Source organism: Schistocerca gregaria, chromosome 1, assembly GCF_023897955.1.
Source record: "Schistocerca gregaria isolate iqSchGreg1 chromosome 1, iqSchGreg1.2, whole genome shotgun sequence".
NCBI lineage: Eukaryota > Metazoa > Arthropoda > Insecta > Orthoptera > Acrididae > Schistocerca > Schistocerca gregaria.
In genome coordinates this window covers 1,041,732,901-1,041,753,498 of record NC_064920.1, presented here as the reverse complement: position 1 = coordinate 1,041,753,498, position 20,598 = coordinate 1,041,732,901, and the positions used below count along the sequence as shown (strand labels likewise).

Here is a 20,598-nt window from a genome sequence, read left to right as displayed (position 1 = left end):
ACTTTTCCGACTTTTTTCACACCTTTATCTCTCCCTATACATATTTCTATTTATTTTCACTTTAACCTCATATTACCCTTTCCACCTTCTAATACTATGTCAACCTCACAACATCCCTACAACGACCCCATTAAATTTTATTTACATTTGCTCCGCAAACATGCCTTCACCCTAGCCAGATCACACTCCCATATTTTATTTACTCAGGCTTGTCTGACATTTGGAATTACCCCCAAAGGCCTCACACTTGAAGTTTCCATCTCTGGCTGCAATCCTTCTTTCCATCAGTCCTTATACCAGTTCCAAGCTGCACAATCCATATCCCTCAGCCGCCTAATTCTTCACCTATACATTGACTCGGCCAATGAACACACCCGTCAACTCCTATCCCAAATCAAAGTCCTCAATCTTTCCTCTCCCACATCCGCACCGGCTGTTCATAGCATCCTCCTACAGGCCAACCGCAAATTAGAACAGCATGCCACGCTCCACCTCAAAAAACTATCCAATCTCCCGGTTTCCCACCTCCGGAAAAAGCAACTCACTCACCCTCCACAACCTTTCCAACAAACCTCAACCTCCTCTCATTGCACACAGACCCAGTCTCTCCCATCTACTCAATCTCCCACTTCCAGCTCCACTCCCCCCAACACCTCAAAATTCTAGTCAACACAATCTGGAACCACAACACCCCAATTCAGTAGTTAACCTTTCCTCCAAACCTCTCTCCCAATCCGAAACCTCTGTCCTATCCAAAGGCCTCACCTTCACCCCACTCCCAGATTCAACCAAACTGCCCTTGTCAAAGATTTACTGTCCTACACTCTAAGTCTCTGCTGGAAATATCACTTTGCCACGAAGAAAAATAATCCTGATCCCACTCCTAATGATCTAACTCCCCAAGACACTATCCAAATTGAACCCTGCCTGGAACAGTTCCGTCCTCCATCACAGCGGGACCCACCTCCTCTTCCTCAAAATCACCCTCTCCAAACCTTCCAGCAATTTCTCACTTCCAGCCTTGCCTTTCAATCTTTCTTGAAAAACCTTAATCCTACTCCCAACATCACCACAGCCGAAGCCCAGGCTATCCGTCATCTGAAAGCTGACCGATACATCGTTCTTCCGGCTGACAAGGGTTCCACGACCGTGGTACTTATCGTTGGGAGTATGTGGCTGAGCGACTGCGTCAGCTTTCAGACAACTCTACATACAAGGTTTGCCAAGGTAATCCCATTCCTGATGTCCAGGCGGAGCTTCAAGGAATCCTCGGAACCTTAGGCCCCCTACAAAACCTTTCACCTGACTCCATCAAACTCCTGACCCCACCGACACCTCGCACACCTACCTTCTACCTACTTCCTAAAATTCACAAACCCAAACACCCCAGCCATCCCATTGTAGCTGGTTACCAAGCCCCCACAGAATGTATCTCTGCCTACGTAGATCAACACCTTCAACCCATTACATGCAGTCTCCCATCCTTCATCAAAGACACCAACCACTTTCTCGAATGCCTGGAATCCTTACCCAGTCTGTTACCCCGGAAACCATCCTTGTAACCATTGATGCCACTTCCCTATACACAAATATCCCACACGTCCAGGGCCTCGCTGCAATGGAGCACTTCCTTTCACGCAGATCACCTGCCACCCTACCTAAAACCTCTTTCCTCGTCACCTTAGCCAGCTTCACCCTGACCCACAAATTCTTCACTTTTGAAGGCCAGACATACCAACAATTAAAGGAAACAGCCATGGGTACCAGGATGGCCCCCTCGTATGCCAACCTATTTATGGGTCGCTTAGAGGAAGCCTTCTTGGTTACCCAAGCCTGCCAACCTAAAGTTTGGTACAGATTTATTGACGACATCTTCATGATCTGGACTCACAGTGAAGAACAACTCCTGAATTTCCTCTCCAACCTCAACTCCTTTGGTTCCATCACATTCACCTGGTCCTACTCCAAATCCCATGCCACTTTCCTAGACGTTGACCTCCATCTGTCCAATGGCCAGCTTCACACATCTGTCCACATCAAACCCACCAACAAGCACCAGTACCTCCATTATGACAGCTGCCACCCATTCCATACCAAATGGTCCCTTCCCTACAGCCTAGGCCTTCTTGGCAAACGAATCTGCTCCAGTCCTGAATCCCTCGACCATTACACCAACAACCTGAAAACAGCTTTCGCATCCCGCAGCTACCCTCCCGACCTGGTACAGAAGCAGATAACCAGAGCCACTTCCTCATCCCCTCAAACCCAGAACCTCTCACAGAAGAACCCCAAAAGTGCCCCACTTGTGACAGGATACTTCCCGGGACTGGATCAGACTCTGAATGTGGCTCTCCAGCAGGGATACGACTTCCTAAAATACTGCCCCGAAATGAGATCCATCCTTCATGAAATCCTCCCCACTCCACCAAGAGTGTCTTTCCGCCGTCCACCTAACCTTCGTAACCTCTTGGTTCATCCCTATGAAATCCCCAAACTACCTTCCCTACCCTCTGGCTCCTACCCTTGCAACCGCCCCCGGTATAAAACCTGTCCTATGCACCGTCCCACCACCACCTACTCCAGTCCTGTAACCCGGAAGGTGTACACGATCAAAGGCAGAGCCACGTGTGAAAGCACCCACGTGATTTACCAACTGACCTGCCTACACTGTGAAGCTTTCTATGTGGGAATGACCAGCAACAAACTGTCCATTCGCATGAATGGACACAGGCAGACAGTGTTTGTTGGTAATGAGGATCACCCTGTGGCTAAACATGCCTTGGTGCACGGCCAGCACATCTTGGCACAGTGTTACACCGTCCGAGTTATCTGGATACTTCCCAACAACACCAACCTATCCGAACTCCGGAGATGGGAACTTGCCCTTCAATATATCCTCTCTTCTCGTTATCCACCAGGCCTCAATCTCCGCTAATTTCAAGTTGCCGCCACTCATACCTCACCTGTAATTCAACATCATCTTTGCCTCCACACTTCCGCCTTGACTTACATCTCTGCCAATACTCTTTGCCTTTAAATATGTCTGCTTGTGTCTGTATGTATGGATGGATCAATGGATGTGTGTGTGTGTGTGTGTGTGTGTGTGTGTGTGTGTGTGTGTGTGTGTGTGTGTGTATATATTAAAAACAAAGATTCCAAGACTTACCAAGCGGGAAAGCGCCGGCAGACAGGCACATGAACAAAACACACAAACACACACACAGAATTACTAGCATTCGCAACCGATGGTTGCGTCTTCAGGAAGGAGAGGGAAAGACGAAAGGATGTGGGTTTTAAGGGAGAGGGTGAGGAGTCATTCCAATCCCGGGAGCGGAAAGACTTCCCTTAGGGGAAAAATAGAACAGATGTACACTCGCACACACACACACACACACACACACACACACACACACACACACACATATCCATCCGCACATATACAGACACAAGCAGACATATTTAAAGGCAAAGAGTAAGGGCAGAGATGTCAGTCGAGGCGGAAGTACAGAGGCAAAGAAGTTGTTGAAAGACAGGTGAGGTATGAGCGGCGGCAACTTGAAATTAGCGGAGGTTGAGGCCTGGCGGATATCGAGAAGAGAGGATATACTGAAGGGCGAGTTCCCATCTCCGGAGTTCGGATAGGTTGATGTTGGTATGGGTGGCAGCTGTCATAATGGAGGTACTGTTGCTTGTTGGTGGGTTTGATGTGGACGGATGTGTGAAGCTGGCCATTGGACAGATGGAGGTCAACGTCTAGGAAAGTGGCATGGGATTTGGAGTAGGACCAGGTGAATGTGATGGAACCAAAGGAGTTGAGGTTGGAGAGGAAATTCTGGAGTTGTTGTTCACTGTGAGTCCAGATCATGAAGATGTTATCAATAAATCTGTACCAAACTTTAGGTTGGCAGGCTTGGGTAACCAAGAAGGCTTCCTCTAAGCGACCCATAAATAGGTTGGCATACGAGGGGGACATCCTGGTACCCATGGCTGTTCCCTTTAATTGTTGGTATGTCTGGCCTTCAAAAGTGAAGAAGTTGTGGGTCAGGATGAAGCTGGCTAAGGTGACGAGGAAAGAGGTTTTAGGTAGGGTGGCAGGTGATCGGCGTGAAAGGAAGTGCTCCATTGCAGCGAGGCCATGGACGTGCGGGATATTCGTGTATAGGGAAGTGGCATCAATGGTTACAAGGATGGTTTCCGGGGGTAACAGACTGGGTACGGATTCCAGGCGTTCGAGAAAGTGGTTGGTGTCTTTGATGAAGGATGGGAGACTGCATGTAATGGGTTGAAGGTGTTGATCTACGTAGGCAGAGATACGTTCTGTGGGGGCTTGGTAACCAGCTACAATGGGGCGGCCAGGATGTTTGGGTTTGTGAATTTTAGGAAGTAGGTAGAAGGTAGGAGTGCGAGGTGTCAGTGGGGTCAGGAGTTTGATGGAGTCATGTGAAAGGTTTTGTAGGGGGCCTAAGGTTCTGAGGATTCCTTGAAGCTCTGCCTGGACATCAGGAATGGGATTACCTTGGCAAACTTTGTATGTATTGTTGTCTGAAAGCTGACGCAGTCCCTCAGCCACATACTCCCGACGATCAAGTACCACGGTCGTGGAACCCTTGTCAGCCTGAAGAATGATGATGGATCGGTCAGCTTTCAGATCACGGATAGCCTGGGCTTCGGCTGTGGTGATGTTGGGAGTAGGATTAAGGTTTTTCAAGAAAGACTGAGAGGCAAGGCTGGAAGTGAGAAATTCCTGGAAGGTTTGGAGAGGGTGATTTTGAGGAAGAGGAGGTGGGTCCCGCTGTGATGGAGGACGGAACTGTTGCAGGCAGGGTTCAATTTGGATAGTGTCTTGGGGAGTTGGATCATTAGGAGTGGGATCAGGATTGTTTTTCTTCGTGGCAAAGTGATATTTCCAGCAGAGACTACGAGTGTAGGACAGTAAATCTTTGACAAGGGCAGTTTGGTTGAACCTGGGAGTGGGGCTGAAGGTGAGGCCTTTGGATAGGACAGAGGTTTCGGATTGGGAGAGGGGTTTGGAGGAAAGGTTAACTACTGAATTGGGGTGTTGTGGTTCCAGATTGTGTTGACTATATGTTAAATATGTCTGCTTGTGTCTGTGTATGTGCAGATGGATGTGTGTGTGTGTGTATGTGTGTGTGTGTGTGTGTGTGTGTGTGTGCGCGCGCGAGTGTACACCTGTCCTTTTTTTCCCCTAAGGGAAGTCTTTCCGCTCCCAGGATTGGAATGACTCCTTACCCTCTCCCTTAAAACACACATCCTTTCGTCTTTCCCTCTCCTTCCTGAAGGAGCAACCATCGGTTGCGAAAGCTAGTAATTCTGTGTGTGTGTTTGTGTGTTTTGTTCATGTGCCTGTCTGCCGGCGCTTTCCCGCTTGGTAAGTCTTGGAATCTGTTTTTAATATATTTTTCCGATGTGGAAGTTTCTTTCTATTTTATTTACATTATATATATATATGAGCTGCCTCAGGCCACTCCAGCCAAACGAACAGAGAAGCATTGAATGAGAGCAACAATCGAGAGAGAGAGAGAGAGAGAGAGAGAGAGAGAGAGAGAGAGAGAGAGAGAGAGAGAGAGAGAGAAGGGTGGGGGGGGGGGGGGGGGGGGGGGTTGAAGGATAGCTGGGCTCAGATGGGTGAAGAGGGATCAGTGTTGGCTGGCAGAGCATGCAGGGACTAGAGATGTCAGGACAGGGACAACACATACAGCATTGAGAGGCTATGAGGAAGGGAGAGGGGAGGGAGAGGAGAGTAAAGGAAAAAATGGGGAGTGGGAAGAGTGAGCAGAGGAGGAGAAAAGACTGGAGGATACACCGACAGATAGCAGTGCACACTGAGTGTAAAGGGAGTCTAATTGTGAGAATGTGACAAGATAGAGGACAAAAACTCTACAGTGGAGGGTGTGGGGACAGTTTCCACTCCCTCTGTCCGATCCCCACCTCCCAACTCACTTCCCCACCCTCACTTCGCATTGATCCCTGCCAATGATCCACCAATCCGTTCCCTTCTCTGCTCTTTACCTTCCCTCCCTCCCCCACAGTCTTCCTACACTACACTGGATAGCACTGTCTGCTATCTGTAGAACCCTGCACACTGCCAGGCAGCTACAATATTACCTTTTATTATGTGCTGGACTATTATGTAAATGAGCTGGTACATCAGACTGGGCAGAATTCACACCTGGCTCACACTGGCAGTAGTAAGTTTCATACCATAGATTGCTCTGTTCCTCTGACAATTTCTGGACTCTTGAGTTTTGGGCTCATTTCAAGATCATTGTAAAAAAAACTATGAATTTCAGCTCATTAAGAAACACACTGAAGCTATGTAGTTTAATGGTAACACTACAGTATTTTGCATTCCGGTTGCTGAAAGAAACTAGTGATCAGTATAGAAAAAGATGAGCTATTACTTTCAATCCTCAGAATCTTCTTGTGAAAAGTTATTCATAAAACAGTTGGCACTTGATAGAAGTTATGGATAATTATGTTGCAAATGAGACAACTACCACTAACTTACAAGCATTAGTAATCTGCACATCTCTTTATGGAAACTCAACTAATGAACATCCAAAGAGCAACAAAAATTCTACAATGCTAATGAACATTCTTTGCTGTCTCAGTTGAGCCCACATGTTGCGGCTGCATACAGCTCTACCCATCAGGCATGGTGAAAGGACAGTCTTAAATCACAAAGACTTGGGTACAGATTTGCATATCTGGCTCAGAGACGACACCACATGATCGCCGTTACACGCACCATACACTGGCCCATACGAAGTTCTGGTAAAAGGAAAGAATACCTTCACTATTGATCAAAATGGCAGGCATGAAAAACATGAACCTGCCTGCCTCAACAGGGAAGACTCTCAGAAGCTCAGCTCTGGTTGCAAACATTCAGCACACAACGACATGGCAGTCAATCAAATAATGCAGTAGAACACCACCAATCAACCAGCAGCTGTTGTGACACAAACACCCCGAGCAGTTATCACGAGGGCAGGCCAACAAGTTAAGCACCAGTACCCCAACATTCCTAGGGCACCAGGTTTAAAGGGCATGGGGGCAAGAGGGGTCTGTGGTGCACCAACAAAGTACTGTGTGCACTACTACTCTCAACAACTTTCAGACTCCACAACCACTACCTCATTCCCAAAACACCTTCCTAACAATTTTAACACGCAACTGCTACTCCTTTGAAGTGAAGGTATGCTAACAAATCCATTGCACAGCCATAGGCACCCCTTCTATGCCTATCTATTTATGGGCCATCTAGAGGAAATCTTCCTAAGCCTCCCATAACCCCAAATTCCTGGTATGGTTCTGGTCCATTAATGAACTCTTCAAGCTCTGGACCCAGGGCCAGAACATCCTATCCTTATTCCTACACAAACACAACACCTTCTCTTCCATCCGCATCACTTGGTTCTGCTAAATCCAGCATGCCATCTTCCTGATTGGTGACAGTCCTCTGACAGTTCCATCCACACCTCTGTCAACATTAAACCCACCAACATACCAACATTACTTGTATTTTCATTCCTTTCCACACTAAAAAAGTCCTTTCATAAACCTGGCCACCCAGGGACAGCATACGTCAGTGATGGGAGCTTACTTGCCCAGTACGATGGTCTCACTAAGGTCTTCACAGGCAGACACTAACCCCCAAACCATATCTGCAAACAGATTCCTCATGCCATATCCCCACACACCTCCAATCTTCCCACCACCTCCAAGAACCAGCTACTGAAGAGGGCCTCCTTTGTTACCCAACACCATCACAGACTGGAACAACTGTATCATATCCTTCATCATAGGTTTGAACACGTTATCAGCAAGCCCCAAAACCAGGGACATTCTACCTAACATCTTTCCAAACTCTCTTTAAGTGATGTTCCATCATCCAGCAAACTCCAAAACACTGTAGTCCATCCATACGCCACTCCCAACTCCAACCCCTTGCCACAGGGATCATATCATTGTGGAAGACCCAGATGCAGGACCTGCCAATCTGCCCACCCAGTACTTCCTATTTGAGTCCTGTTATAGGCTTATCCTACACCATCAGAGGCTAGCTATCTGTGAATGCTGGTATGTTATACACTAACTCTGCTGCAATCATTGTTCAGCTTTTTATATTGGTATGACTACTAATGAAATGCCCACGATGATGAATGGCCACTGCCAAACTGTTGCCAAGAGTAGTGGATTACTCTGCTGGACACACATGCTTTATTTGAATCATCATTTCACAACCTGGGCCATTTGGATTCTCCCCTCCTTCACCAGCTTTTCTGAACTGTGCAGACTGGAGCTATCATTGTAACACATTCTCCACTTCCAAAATCATTCTGGCCTCAAAGTAGGTTCTACTGCCCCTCGTACCCTCCACACAACTGCTTCTGCCTGCTGTCCTGCCACCTCACAGTTCACCTCCCTTTACCCCCACTGTGCATTCCTCTCTGCCAGTGCATTCACCAGTTTCTTCCCTTCTCTATTCCTCTCCGTTCCACTCTGTTTTCCCCCTCCTCTCCCTCCTGATATTGTGCCTGTCAGCCCTGTCCTCCCACCTCTAGTCCCTGCAAGTTATGCCAGGCAGCACCAATTCCTCTTCCCCCACCTGTGTTCTGCTACTCCTCCCCTTCCCCACCATATCCCAGATTGTTGCTCCCATTCAATGTGTTTCCATTGTTGTCTGGCAGGAGAAGCCCAAGATAGCTGTCACATGTGTTTGAGGTGTGCTTGCTTGTGCAAATGTGAGTTTCTTTTTCTGACGACTTTGGTCAAAAGGTTATACGTAACTGTCTTTTCAGAATGCCTGTCTGCAATTCAAGGTGTAATCTTTATGGTGATTAGTAACTATCCTTCTAACAATACTGTCAACATTTCAACATTGACTTTCCATTGTTAGATATCACTAAATCATAGTTTTCAGACTGTCTTGCATTTGATGTATTGGTGTCGAGTCTGTTGTGACTCCACAATAGCCAGGAATTGCAACTTCACTGAACCAGCACAGGAAAAAAAAAAGAAAGAAAACATGAATTGTAGTGTACTTTACTGTTACTCTCAATTATATATTTACCACTGCTCAATGATTTATTAGCTACGAAACTGGCATGTGACAGCTACCAATCCACTAAGTGTGGGAACTCTACAATCTGCAACTCTTAATACTTCTTTCTCTTACCTATTTATTTGCCTTCATTTTCTCTCTCATTACTGACAAACATTCTTCAATTTTTTGCTTTCTCCTCCTAAAGAACACACTGTAGTTTTCCTTAAAAGATGTGCAGTAACATTATTTTTCCATTTTAACTTAAATGGAGTATGTAAGGCTACATTATAAACAACATACGGGAAGTACATACAGTTTTGTAATAACTGTGTTATATCATCAGCCCACCGTGACAAGAGGAACACATCCACCAGCAGACGTTTCTTGTATACGGAGCTTGTATGCCACTTAGCTTCATCCTGCACTATTTTCCATAACCCAACTAACCTAGACCTCTTCTGACTGCATGGTAGGAGCTGCACGTACAACCGCACTATGTCCTTATGAAGCCTGATTCAGTAGAAACCATTCACTGGTGATTTATGATGCTTAGTTAAATTAGGAGCATGTGGAAAACAATGAGTCTGTTTAGATTTTCAAAATAGTGACCAATGCCTAAAGTTGTTCAGATCAAATGTGTCCTAGTAAAAGGAGGACACAGCTCCTGAAAAAGAATCCTACTTTTTCGTAAATGTCTCTCTTCTTTGTGGAGGAATGTCAACAAGTATCATCTTTTGCAACTGAATGTTTGTGTTTTGTCTCACTTAAACCATTCCACAAATCATTAACAGCATTTTGCCATTCATGCTGTGGAATCAGTTTCCTGACTCTTGATTCTTGTCTTGTGCCAACCTCTTCTCCGAATATTCCATTCTCTGTCTTCCATTGCAGGTTTTACCCTTTACAGCTTCTGTAGTACCAAGGATGTTGTACCTTTATGGCTCAATACATGTCCTATCATCCTGTCCCTGCTTTTTACCCGTGTTTTCTGTGTGTTCCCTTCATCACTGATTCTGCAGAGGACTTCCTCATCTTATCAGTCCACCTAATTTGCAACATACTTCTATAACGCCACATCTCTAACACTTTGATTCTCTCCTTTTCTGATTTTCTTAGAGCTGATGACATACATTTCCAGAAATTTCGCCCGCAGATTAAGGGGTAAGAGGATGGGGATGGGAGTAAGAGGTCACATCCATAAAATTGACTGAAAATGTCCATTTTCAATTTATTTTTCATTTATTAGTAGAACTCATGGGCAAAGATTCAATGATGAAATCATATCCGAAGTGCCTGAAAAATAAATATACAACACAACCTTCCTGCAGGGACCCTTTTTGAAAAAACACTTCAATATCTACAGGCTCAGTGGATAACAACTCCTACATTCAAAAGAAGATGATTCTGAATATTATCCTAGAACTTGCCACCCCCACTTACAGGTTTCTGGCCAAACCTTAACTTCTAAAAAGTGTGCTCCTGGTAAAACCCAGAATCCAAATGAGAGTCTAAATTCCCTTATATGGAAACCATGCCCCCAAATCACATTTGCATCTGCTACAGTTGTCAAAATCACAACTTATCATGCAATTCTTGTATTTAATAATGAAAATGCGCGGAGAATGTAGGTTTTAGAGAGACTGGGCATTAAGATGGGAAATTTCATCCAAGACATCTTGAGAAAAATAGATTTACAGCACCTCTCTAGAGCTGAAAATAAAGTTGAGGCCCTGGTAAAGGAAAGAAAGTCGAACAAGAAACCAGAATAGAAGCCTCAAAGCATAGGAGGGCCCCGAGTACATATCTGGAGCCATCTGAAATGGTGACTGAAGGAAAAAGTTAGGACAAACTTTAATTGCATTTCATGGAAATTGGGGCTTTTCAAAAGTTTTTGTACCTTTTTCTCAGAATTTATGAAGGCTAGATTTATGAAATTTTGTGCACTTATTTCCATAAACCCAATAAAATTTTTCTCAATGGTAAACTTTGAAATTCTGTAGGTAAGGTGAGATATGGGGCAAAGTGCTCTGAATTTCACAAGAATTTCTTTATCTGATACTTAAAATAACAGAATAGTAATTTTTTAAATATATTTTCTTAAATATATTACAAAACCCTCATAAGAGATTAAACATACAATATTTTGTAGAAAGCTGCAACAGTTCTCTAGAAAAAGACAACACTATGAAAATAAGATTTTTAAATTCCGTAAAAATGTTAAATATGTTGTTGTTGTTGTTGTTGTTGTTGTCGTCTTCAGTCCTGAGACTGGTGTGATGCAGCTCTCCATGCTACCCTATCCTGTGCAAGCTTCATCATCTCCCATTACCTACTGCAACCTATTTCCTCCTGAATTTGCTTAGTGTATTCATCTCTTGGTCTCCCTCTACGATTTTTAGCCCCCACGCTGCCCTCCAATTTTAATTGGTGATCCCTTGATGCCTCAGAACATGTCATACCAACCGATCCCTTCTTCTAGTCACGTTGTGCCACAGGCTCCTCTTCTCCCCAATTCTATTCAATACCTCCTCATTAGTTATGTGATCTACCCATCTAATCTTCAGCATTCTTCTGTAGCACCACATTTCGAAAGCTTCTATGCTCTTCTTGTCTAAACTATTTATCGTCCATGTCACTTCCATACATGGCTACACTCCATACAAATACTTTCAGGAAAAACTTTCTGACCCTTAAATCTATACTCGATGTTAACAAATTTCTCTTCTTCAGAAACGCTTTCCTTGCCATTGCCATTCTACATTTTATATCCTCTCTTCTTCGACCATCATCAGTTATTTTGCTCCCCAAATAGCAAAACTCCTTTACTACTTTAAATGTCTCATTTCCTAATCTAATTCCTCAGCATCACCCGATTTAATTAGACTGCATCCATTATCCTCATTTTGCTTTTGTTGATGTTCATCTTATATCCTCCTTTCAAGACACTGCCCATTCCGTTCAACTGCTCTTTCAGGACCTTTGCGGTCTGACAGAATTACAATGTCATCGGCAAACCTCGAAGTTTTTATTTCTTATCCATGGATTTTAATACCTACTCTGAACTTTTCTTTTGTTTCCTTTACTGCTTGCTCAGTATACAGATTGAATAACATCGGGGATAGGCTACAACTCTGTCTCACTCCCCAACCACTGCTTCCCTTTCATGCCCCTCTACCCTTTTAAATATCATCTACTTTCTGTACAAATCGTAAATAACCTCTTGTTCCCTGTATTTTACCCCAGCCACCTACAGAATTTGAAAGAAAGTATTCCAGTAAACATTGTCAAAAGCTTTCTCTAAGTCTACAAATGCTAGAAATGTAGGTTTGCCTTTCCTTTATATATCTTCTAAGATCAGTCATAAGGTCAGTATTGCCTCGCATGTTCCATCATTTGTGACGAATCCAAACTGATCTTCCCACAGGTCGTCTTCTACCAGTTTTTCCATTCGTCTGTAAAGAATTTGTGTTTGTATTTTGCAGCCGTGATTTATTAAACTGACAGTTCGGTAATCTTCCCATCTGTGAACACCTGCTTTCTTTGGGATTGAAATTGTTATATTATTCTTGAAGTCTGAGGGTATTTCGCCTGTCTCATATACCTTGCTCACCAGATGGTAGAGTTTTGTCAGGACTGGCTCTCCCAACGCTATCAGTAATTCTAATGAAATGTTGTCTACTCCTGGGGCCTTGTTTCGACTTAGGTCTTTCAGTGCTCTGTCAAATTCTCCACACAATATCATATCTCCCATTTCATCATCATCATCATCATCATCTATGCCCTCTTCCATTTAAATAATATTGTCCTCATGTACATTGCCTTTGTATAGGCCCTCTATACAGGGAGTTACAAAAAGGTATGGCCAAACTTTCAGGTAACATTCCTCACACGCAAAGAAAAAATGTTATGTGGATGTGTGTCCGGAAATGCTTAATTTCCATGTTAGAGCTCATTTTAGTTTCGTCAGTATGTACTGTACTTCCTCGATTCACCGCCAGTTGGCCCAATTGAAGGAAGGTAATGTTGACTTCGGTGCTTGGGTTGACATGCGACTCATTGCTCTACAGTACTAGCATCAAGAACATCAGTACGTAGCATCAACAGGTTACTGTTCATCACGAACTTGGTTTTGCAGTCAGTGCAATGTTTACAAATGCGGAGTTGGCAGATGCCCATTTGATGTATGGATTAGCACGGGGCAATAGCTGTGGGGCAGTACATTTGTATCGAGACAAATTTCCAAAACAAAGGTGTCCCGACAGGAAGACATTTGAAGCAATTGATCGGCGTCTTAGGGAGCACAGAACATTCCAGCCTATGACTCGTGACTGGGGAAGACCTAGAACGTCAAGGACACCTGCAATGGACGAGGCAATTCTTCGTGCAGTTGACAATAACCCTAATGCCAGTGTCAGAGAAGTTGCTGCTGTACAGGCTAACATTGACAAAATCACTGTATGGAGAGTGCTACGGGAGAACCAGTTGTTTCCGAACCGTGTACAGCGTGTGCAGGCACTACCAGCAGCTGATTGGCCTCCATGGGTACACTTCTGCGAATGGTTCAACCAACAATGTGTCAATCCTCATTTCAGTGCAAATGTTCTCTTTACAGATGAGGCTTCATTCTAACGTGATCAAATTGTAAATTTTCACAACTAATATGTGTGGGCTGACAAGAATTAGCACGCAATTGTGCAATCACGTCATCAACACAGATTTTCTGTGAACGTTTGGGCAGGCATTGTTGGTGATGTCTCGATTGGGCTCCATGTTCTTCCACCTATGCTCAATGGAGCATGTTATGATTTCGTAAGGGATACTCCACCTGTGCTACTAGAACATGTGCTTTTACAAGTACGACAACATGTGGTTCATGCACAATGGAGCTCCTGCACATTTCAGTCGAAGTGTTCGTACGCTTCTCAACAACAGATTTGGTGACCGATGGATTGGTAGAGACGGACCAATTCCATGGCCTCCACGCTCTCCTGACCTCAACCATGTTGACTAATTTATGGGGGCATTTGAAAGCTCTTGTCTACGCAACCCCGGTACCAAATGTAGAGACTCTTCGTGCTCGTATTGTGGACTGTTGCGATACAATACGCCATTCTCCCGGGCTGCATCAGTGCAGCAGGGATTCCATGCGACAGATAGTGGATGTATGTACCCTCACTAACGGAGGACATTTTGAACATTTCCTGTAACAAAGTATTGGAAATCATGCTGGTACGTTCTGTTGCTATTTGTTTCCATTCCATGATTGTGATTTCAACAGCAGTAATAAAATGAGCTCCAACACGGAAAGTAATCATTTCCGGACACATGTCCACATAACATTTTCTTACTTTGTGTGTGAGGAATGTTTCCTGACAGTTTGGCCTTACCTTCATGTAACACCCTGTATACTCCTTCCACCTTTCTGTTTCCCTTTTTTGCTTAGAATTGGGTTTCCATCTGAACTCTTCATATTCATAGAAGTGGTTCTGTTTTCTACAAAGGTCTCTGATTTTCCTGTAGGCAGTATCTATCTTACCCCTAGAGATATATGCCTCTACATCCTTAGATTTGTCCTCTAGCCATCCTTGCTTAGCCATTTTGCACTTCCTGTCGATCTCATTTTTGAGATATTTGTATTCCTTGTTGCCTGCTTCGTTTACTGTGTTTTTATATTTTTTCCTTTCATCAATTAAATTCAATATTTCTTGTGTTACCCAATGATTTATACTAGCCCTCATCCTTTTACCTACTTGATCCTCTGCTACCTTCAAAATTTCATCTCTCAAAGCTACCCATTCTTCTTCTACCAAGTTTCTTTTCCCCGTTCTTATCAATGATTCCCTAATGCTTTCTCTGAAATTCTCTACAACCTCTGGTTCTGTCAGTTTATCACGATCCCAACTCCTTAAATTCCCACCTTTTTGCAGTTTCTTCAGTTTTAATCTACAGTTAGTAACGATTAGCTTGTGGTCGGAGTCCTTATCTGCCCCTGGAAATGTCTTACAATTTAAAACCTAGCTCCTGAATCTCTGTCTTACCATTATATAATATATTTGATACCTTCCAGTGTCTCCAAGGCCCCTTATGTATAGAACTTTCTTTCATGGTTCCTGAACGAAGTATTAGCTATGATTAATCTGTGCTCTGTGCAAAATTCTACCAGGTGGCTTCCTCTTTCATTCCTTACCCACATACCATATTCACCTACTTTTCCTGCTCTCCCTTTCCCTAATATCAAATTCCAGTCACCCATGACTATTAAATTTTTGTCTTCCTTTACTACCTGAATAATTTCTTTTATCTCATAATACATTTCATCAGTCTCTTCATCCTCTGCGGAGTTAGTTGGCATATAAACTTTTACTACTGTGGTAAGCATAGGCTTCATGTATCATTGCTACAATAGTGTATTCACTATGCTGTTTGTAGTAGCTTACCCACTCTCCTATTGTTTTATTCATTATGAAACCTACACCTGCAGTACACCTATTTGATTTTGTATTTATAACCCAGTATTCACCTGACCAGAAGTCTCGTTCCTCCTGCCACCGAACTTCTCTAATTCCCACTATATCTAACTTTAACCTATCCATTCCCTTTTTTCAATTTTCTAACCTGCCTGCCCAATTAAGGGCTCTGACATTCCACACTCCAATACATAGAATGACAGTTTTCTTTCTCCTGGCAATGACATCCTCCTGATTAGTCCCTGCCCGGAGATCCGAATGGGGGACTATTTTACCTCAGGGGTATTAAACCAAAGATGATGCCATCCTCATTTAACGATGAAGTAAAGCTCTGCATGCCCTCAAGATAAATTATGGCTGTTGTTTCCTCTTGCTTTCAGCCGTTCACAGTATCAGCACAGCAAGGCAGTTTTGGTTAATGTTACAAGGCCAGATCAGTCAATCATGCCGACTGTTGTCCCTGCAACTACTGAAAAGGCTGCTGCCCCTCTTCAGGAACTACATGTTTGTCCTGCCTCTCAACAGATACCCCTCCATTTTGGTTGCACCTACAGTACGGCTATCTGTATCGCTGAGGCAAGCAAGCCTCTCCACCAACGGCAAGCTCTATGTTCATGAGAGGAGGGTGATTCAATAACACGCACCCAAAAATTAATTTCCCTTTAGAGTTGAAACAGGGTTGTTTTACTAATTACCATGAACTGACCATCACAGAGTCCACTCATATTACCCAGAGGTCATTTGACCAAAACTTTCCAGGTGTTCAAATTCCGAGGCATGATTCAATTCGCAAATTAGTGAATAAATTTCATGAAATTGGAAGTGTGCCTGTCAACAAATGTGAACGATGCCGTACTGTGCTCACAGGAACTCACCTATACAACATTTCATACTGCTTTGAAAATTTCTCTACGAAAATTCCATTAATATGGAATGTTAATTCCCAAAACTGTCAACATTCGAACACCAATAGACCTATTCTGTTTCATGACGAACCCTTCTCCATCAGAAAACAGGAACGAGGTGCACAGTTAGTGAAGACGATAGTGTATCCAATTTTCTTAATGATACAGGTAACTTTGAAAAATAGGTGCAAAACATTTTTGCAACTGTTTTTTTAAAGAAGTGAGTGAAAGAGAATGAAGCTTCATACTTTTTCCAAGAGGAGTCAGCAAGACCTCATACAGCCAGTGTTTCTTTGGACACAACTCATTGTGTGTTCCAGGACAGAGTCATTAGCAACAATATCTGGCTCACTCGAAGCCCTGATTTGACCCCTATGTGATCTGTACTGCAATTATTCTTGTTCTCATTCATGATGTATGATGTAACTGTGTATACTTCAACTCCAACTACTTGCCTTTCTAGCAACTTTCAGCTTGACCTTCAGAAGTGCTACATGTTGCTTTGACAGGTTACTCAATGTAACAAAGTATATATAGATTTTGTATAACTGAGTGCGATCTCAGTAAGGATGGTATGATCCTTTTTGCATAATGTTGCTGTTTTTATCTTTGTAATAGTTTTCACCATCTAACTCTCTTGTTCCGATCAGCTTTAAACTTTTTGATTTTACCTTATTGGTTCAGCTTATTTATTGGAAGAATTACTCATATGGATGTGGTATGCTTTACACATTACCTCTTTGATGTAATGTTGTTAATTTATATATAGTTGACCATTATCTGATAGCCATTTCCTTTCTCATAACTAACTCCCAGCTACATAGACAATGCATCGTTTACAATACACTATTTGCCAACACATTTACTACAAATGGTATATTATTACTTTTCTTTATTTCCACACTTTTAAACTTTTCTATGTTCAAGGTTTAATTTGTAAAATTTAATTTAAGGCAATTTTCTGCTCTACACTTATCTCAAATCTGAAGATAGTTGCTTAGTCAACTGAAACTAGTCATCTCATTTTAACGCTTCATAATGTGTGCTACCTAGACATCCACAAAATTTTTTTAAATAGTTTAAATTTTAAGATATCTATATTTTATCGCTTTCTCCTTTTCTGCCAACTAAATTCTAAATTTGCTGTGAGCAAATGAATGAAAACGAGCTGAATCTCATAGATGTGTTTGGTATCTATTTTTCAAAGTGGGCATAAATGGTGGCATGGTCTTGATGGGTCATCTGAAATGTGGATGGAGAATATTTGAAATCTAGATGTTTATTGCTGGTGGTTAACATGGCACTTGCGTGAACAAATGGCCGTTTATTCAACTTGCACTACCTCATAACAAATGGAATTCCTCTTCCACGCTAAAAAGAGAAATTTTAATTTATTTCTGTCGTGCACTAGCTGGGTTTTGAAGAAATGTTGACCCTCTCTCCCTCCCTCCCCCTTTTGATGATAAGAGACATGTAGCACTACACTATGATTTCCACTTGTGCTCTCTAAGACAGAGGGAAAGGGAATAGATATTAACTTATTTATTTTGTTGCAGAGAACAGAAACACAAATGTAGTGCTCTATTGTTGAGTAAATTCTTTGTAAATGTTTCAGTCAATAACTTCTGATACAAACATATGTATGTAAGTAAACATTATTGCTTGAATTAATAAAAAGCTGAATTCTCACTGAACACAAAAACATAGCTGTATTTCTTACACAAATAATAACTAACAATAAGTCATTGTTTTCGCTTTCAGTGAGAATTTTTCTATAGTTTCATCCCACTACAATCTCATGGTATTACTTTTTTTTTAAAAAACACATTAACATAATAGAAGTTGTAGCCGATTGCATTGATTTGTAGTAGCTCTTTGCTTCATTATAACGAAGTATGGAGTCGAACAGTTTATTTATTTCAAAAATATTAGGCACTCAACAACTTTTTAGCATTCTTTACAAGTACATTTCCCTCAGAAATTGGAACAGAAATAAATACTGTAAGGTGATTGAAAGATTCTTGGAGGTGATTAGATTTTCAGTTAAGGCCCAAAAACCCTTCCAGTCATTTACATTGCACCTAGTGCAGTGGCACGAAGTAGCTAATGGCAACAGTCAGGATATACCTTTTAAATGTCGTGTGTGCCAAACGGTAAATTTGAAAACTTGTTCTGGAAACTGAAGTGTGCTCCATTATTATAAATGCATACCTGTTGTTGCTGTTGTAATTGCTGCAACTGCTGTTGCTGCTGTAACTGTTGCTGTATTTGTTGTTGCTGCTGCATTTGCAGTTGTTGATTCTGTTGTTGCTGTTGCTGTACCAATGCTTGCTGAGCATTTGGCTGCATTCCAACACCATATGCCTGCTGACCAACCATCACTATAAAATTACGTTTTATTAGCACAGTTGTGATATTTAATAACCAATCATAATAAAGAAATTAACAATAACAGATAAAGAGTAGGAATTCTACAACATTCATTAAAATTATGATTTTGCAGCTCCTTGTATCTTAATTGTTTTATATATTGAGTGACATGAAAAATATATAAAGGCAACTGTCAACAGTGGAGAGAGTACATCCATTGGAAAGGAGTGTAAGGAAAAAATTAAGCTGCTGACATGTATTTAGTAATGAGAAAAACAAGGTATAGAGTGTTCATAAGTTCATAATGCTACAGAGGCAAATTCTTTCAGAGTCTCAATAAGGGTAAAACAACTCAGAGAAACTACTCGTTACTTGTAACATTCTGAGTGACAATAGAGTGGAATCTTGTTATTAAAATTCACTACTATTACATTCACACTATATAGAAATAGTATGCTACTCTCAGTAACCTTACCTCATATTCTGACAGACATCTCACCGTTTTCCATTCTAAGAACCCATCTTTCACACTTTTCCAATTTTTTCTGATCTTTTATTTGATTGTTTGTCTTTATTTTTTATGTTCTCAGTTTGCCCTCGCATGCTGAGGTTGGATACAAGCACTGTGCTTCAGGCCAATCATTTTGCTTTCAAAAGTAATCTCTGTGGAAAGTTAAACTTGTATGTTGCACTGGGGCTTAACTATATTCTGACCTTTCACAAGGCATGTGCTAGCAACTGCACAGTTCACAGAGTAAATCAAAGTATCAACTTTATTCCCTCCACACCTTCCAAGTCTTTCTTCAGTGTTCTAAAAACATTTCTAAACCCATTGCTTTGCTGCTCCATTAGAAATAACTGACTGAACAATAGGGTTACACACCACATTCCGCTGTGTCCTAAAAATTATCTGTTCTCTGACTCAATAGAATTAGGGAGGTTTCAATTGTGAACTCAAGATCTGTGTTTAGCATGAATATTCTTGTGCACACTGAAGTAGCTGAAACCACTTACCACATATATGTACTAGCTCCTAATTTGCTATATTAATTTGGAATTTCTGGTCTCTTAGTTTACACACACACACACACACACACACACACACACACACACACACACACACACACTACTGACCTAACTACAGGTGATGTTCCCTTCAATTACATACAAATAGCTTTCTAATTATTAATTATTGCAATACGGAGTGTATACAATTATAGAAGTGTTCTGCATGCCATGCCAGTTCTTTACACTGTTGTTTATCCCCTTCATATTTTATCCAAATAACTGTCTGCACCTTATTATGAATTCCAACCTTTCTTTTCTTATTCTTAGAGTCATTACTCATGACGTAAGATGGAGGAAAGAGAATTAACTTATGGTCTATTTTAAAAATTTCCTCAGGCACTGCAATGGAAAGAATGTCATATTCCATCTAAATATTCCCCACAGATCATTGTACCATCCTATTACTGATTGAGTAGCCAGTTACTTATCTTATATGTCACTGAATTGGTTAATATTCTCATGTAATTTAATCTGGTGTAAATATCAAACATTCATGTAGTAATCAAGAGTTGGAAATAAGACTTTTTTGTGCTGTCTGCTATGCAGCTGTCCTATACACTAACATAGCTTTAATAAATTTACTCTATAAACAACCTGGCAACACTGAGAGGCAGCACACTTATAAAATTAAGTGCCACAGGAATTCACCTAAAGCCTTGACCACAACTGTAAGCTTTTGTCAAAAAGCTATTTGCACACAAGTTTCAGAAACATGTTTATA

The 20,598-nt window shown here is 42.0% G+C and overlaps 1 protein-coding gene across 4 annotated transcripts in view; it reads right to left on the bottom strand.

Moving 5' to 3' along the window:
• Positions 1-20,598, bottom strand: part of LOC126279877 (mediator of RNA polymerase II transcription subunit 30-like) — a 102,259-nt gene that overhangs the window by 57,939 nt on the left and 23,722 nt on the right. For 2 of the 4 annotated variants that reach the window (XM_049979715.1, XM_049979716.1), the window contains exon 2: positions 18,651-18,820. In XM_049979715.1, coding sequence (XP_049835672.1) covers positions 18,651-18,820 — 170 coding nt within the window. Of the gene's footprint in view, positions 1-18,650; positions 18,823-20,598 lie in introns of all 4 variants that reach the window. The other 2 variants (XM_049979714.1, XM_049979713.1) reach the window with 1 other exon arrangement.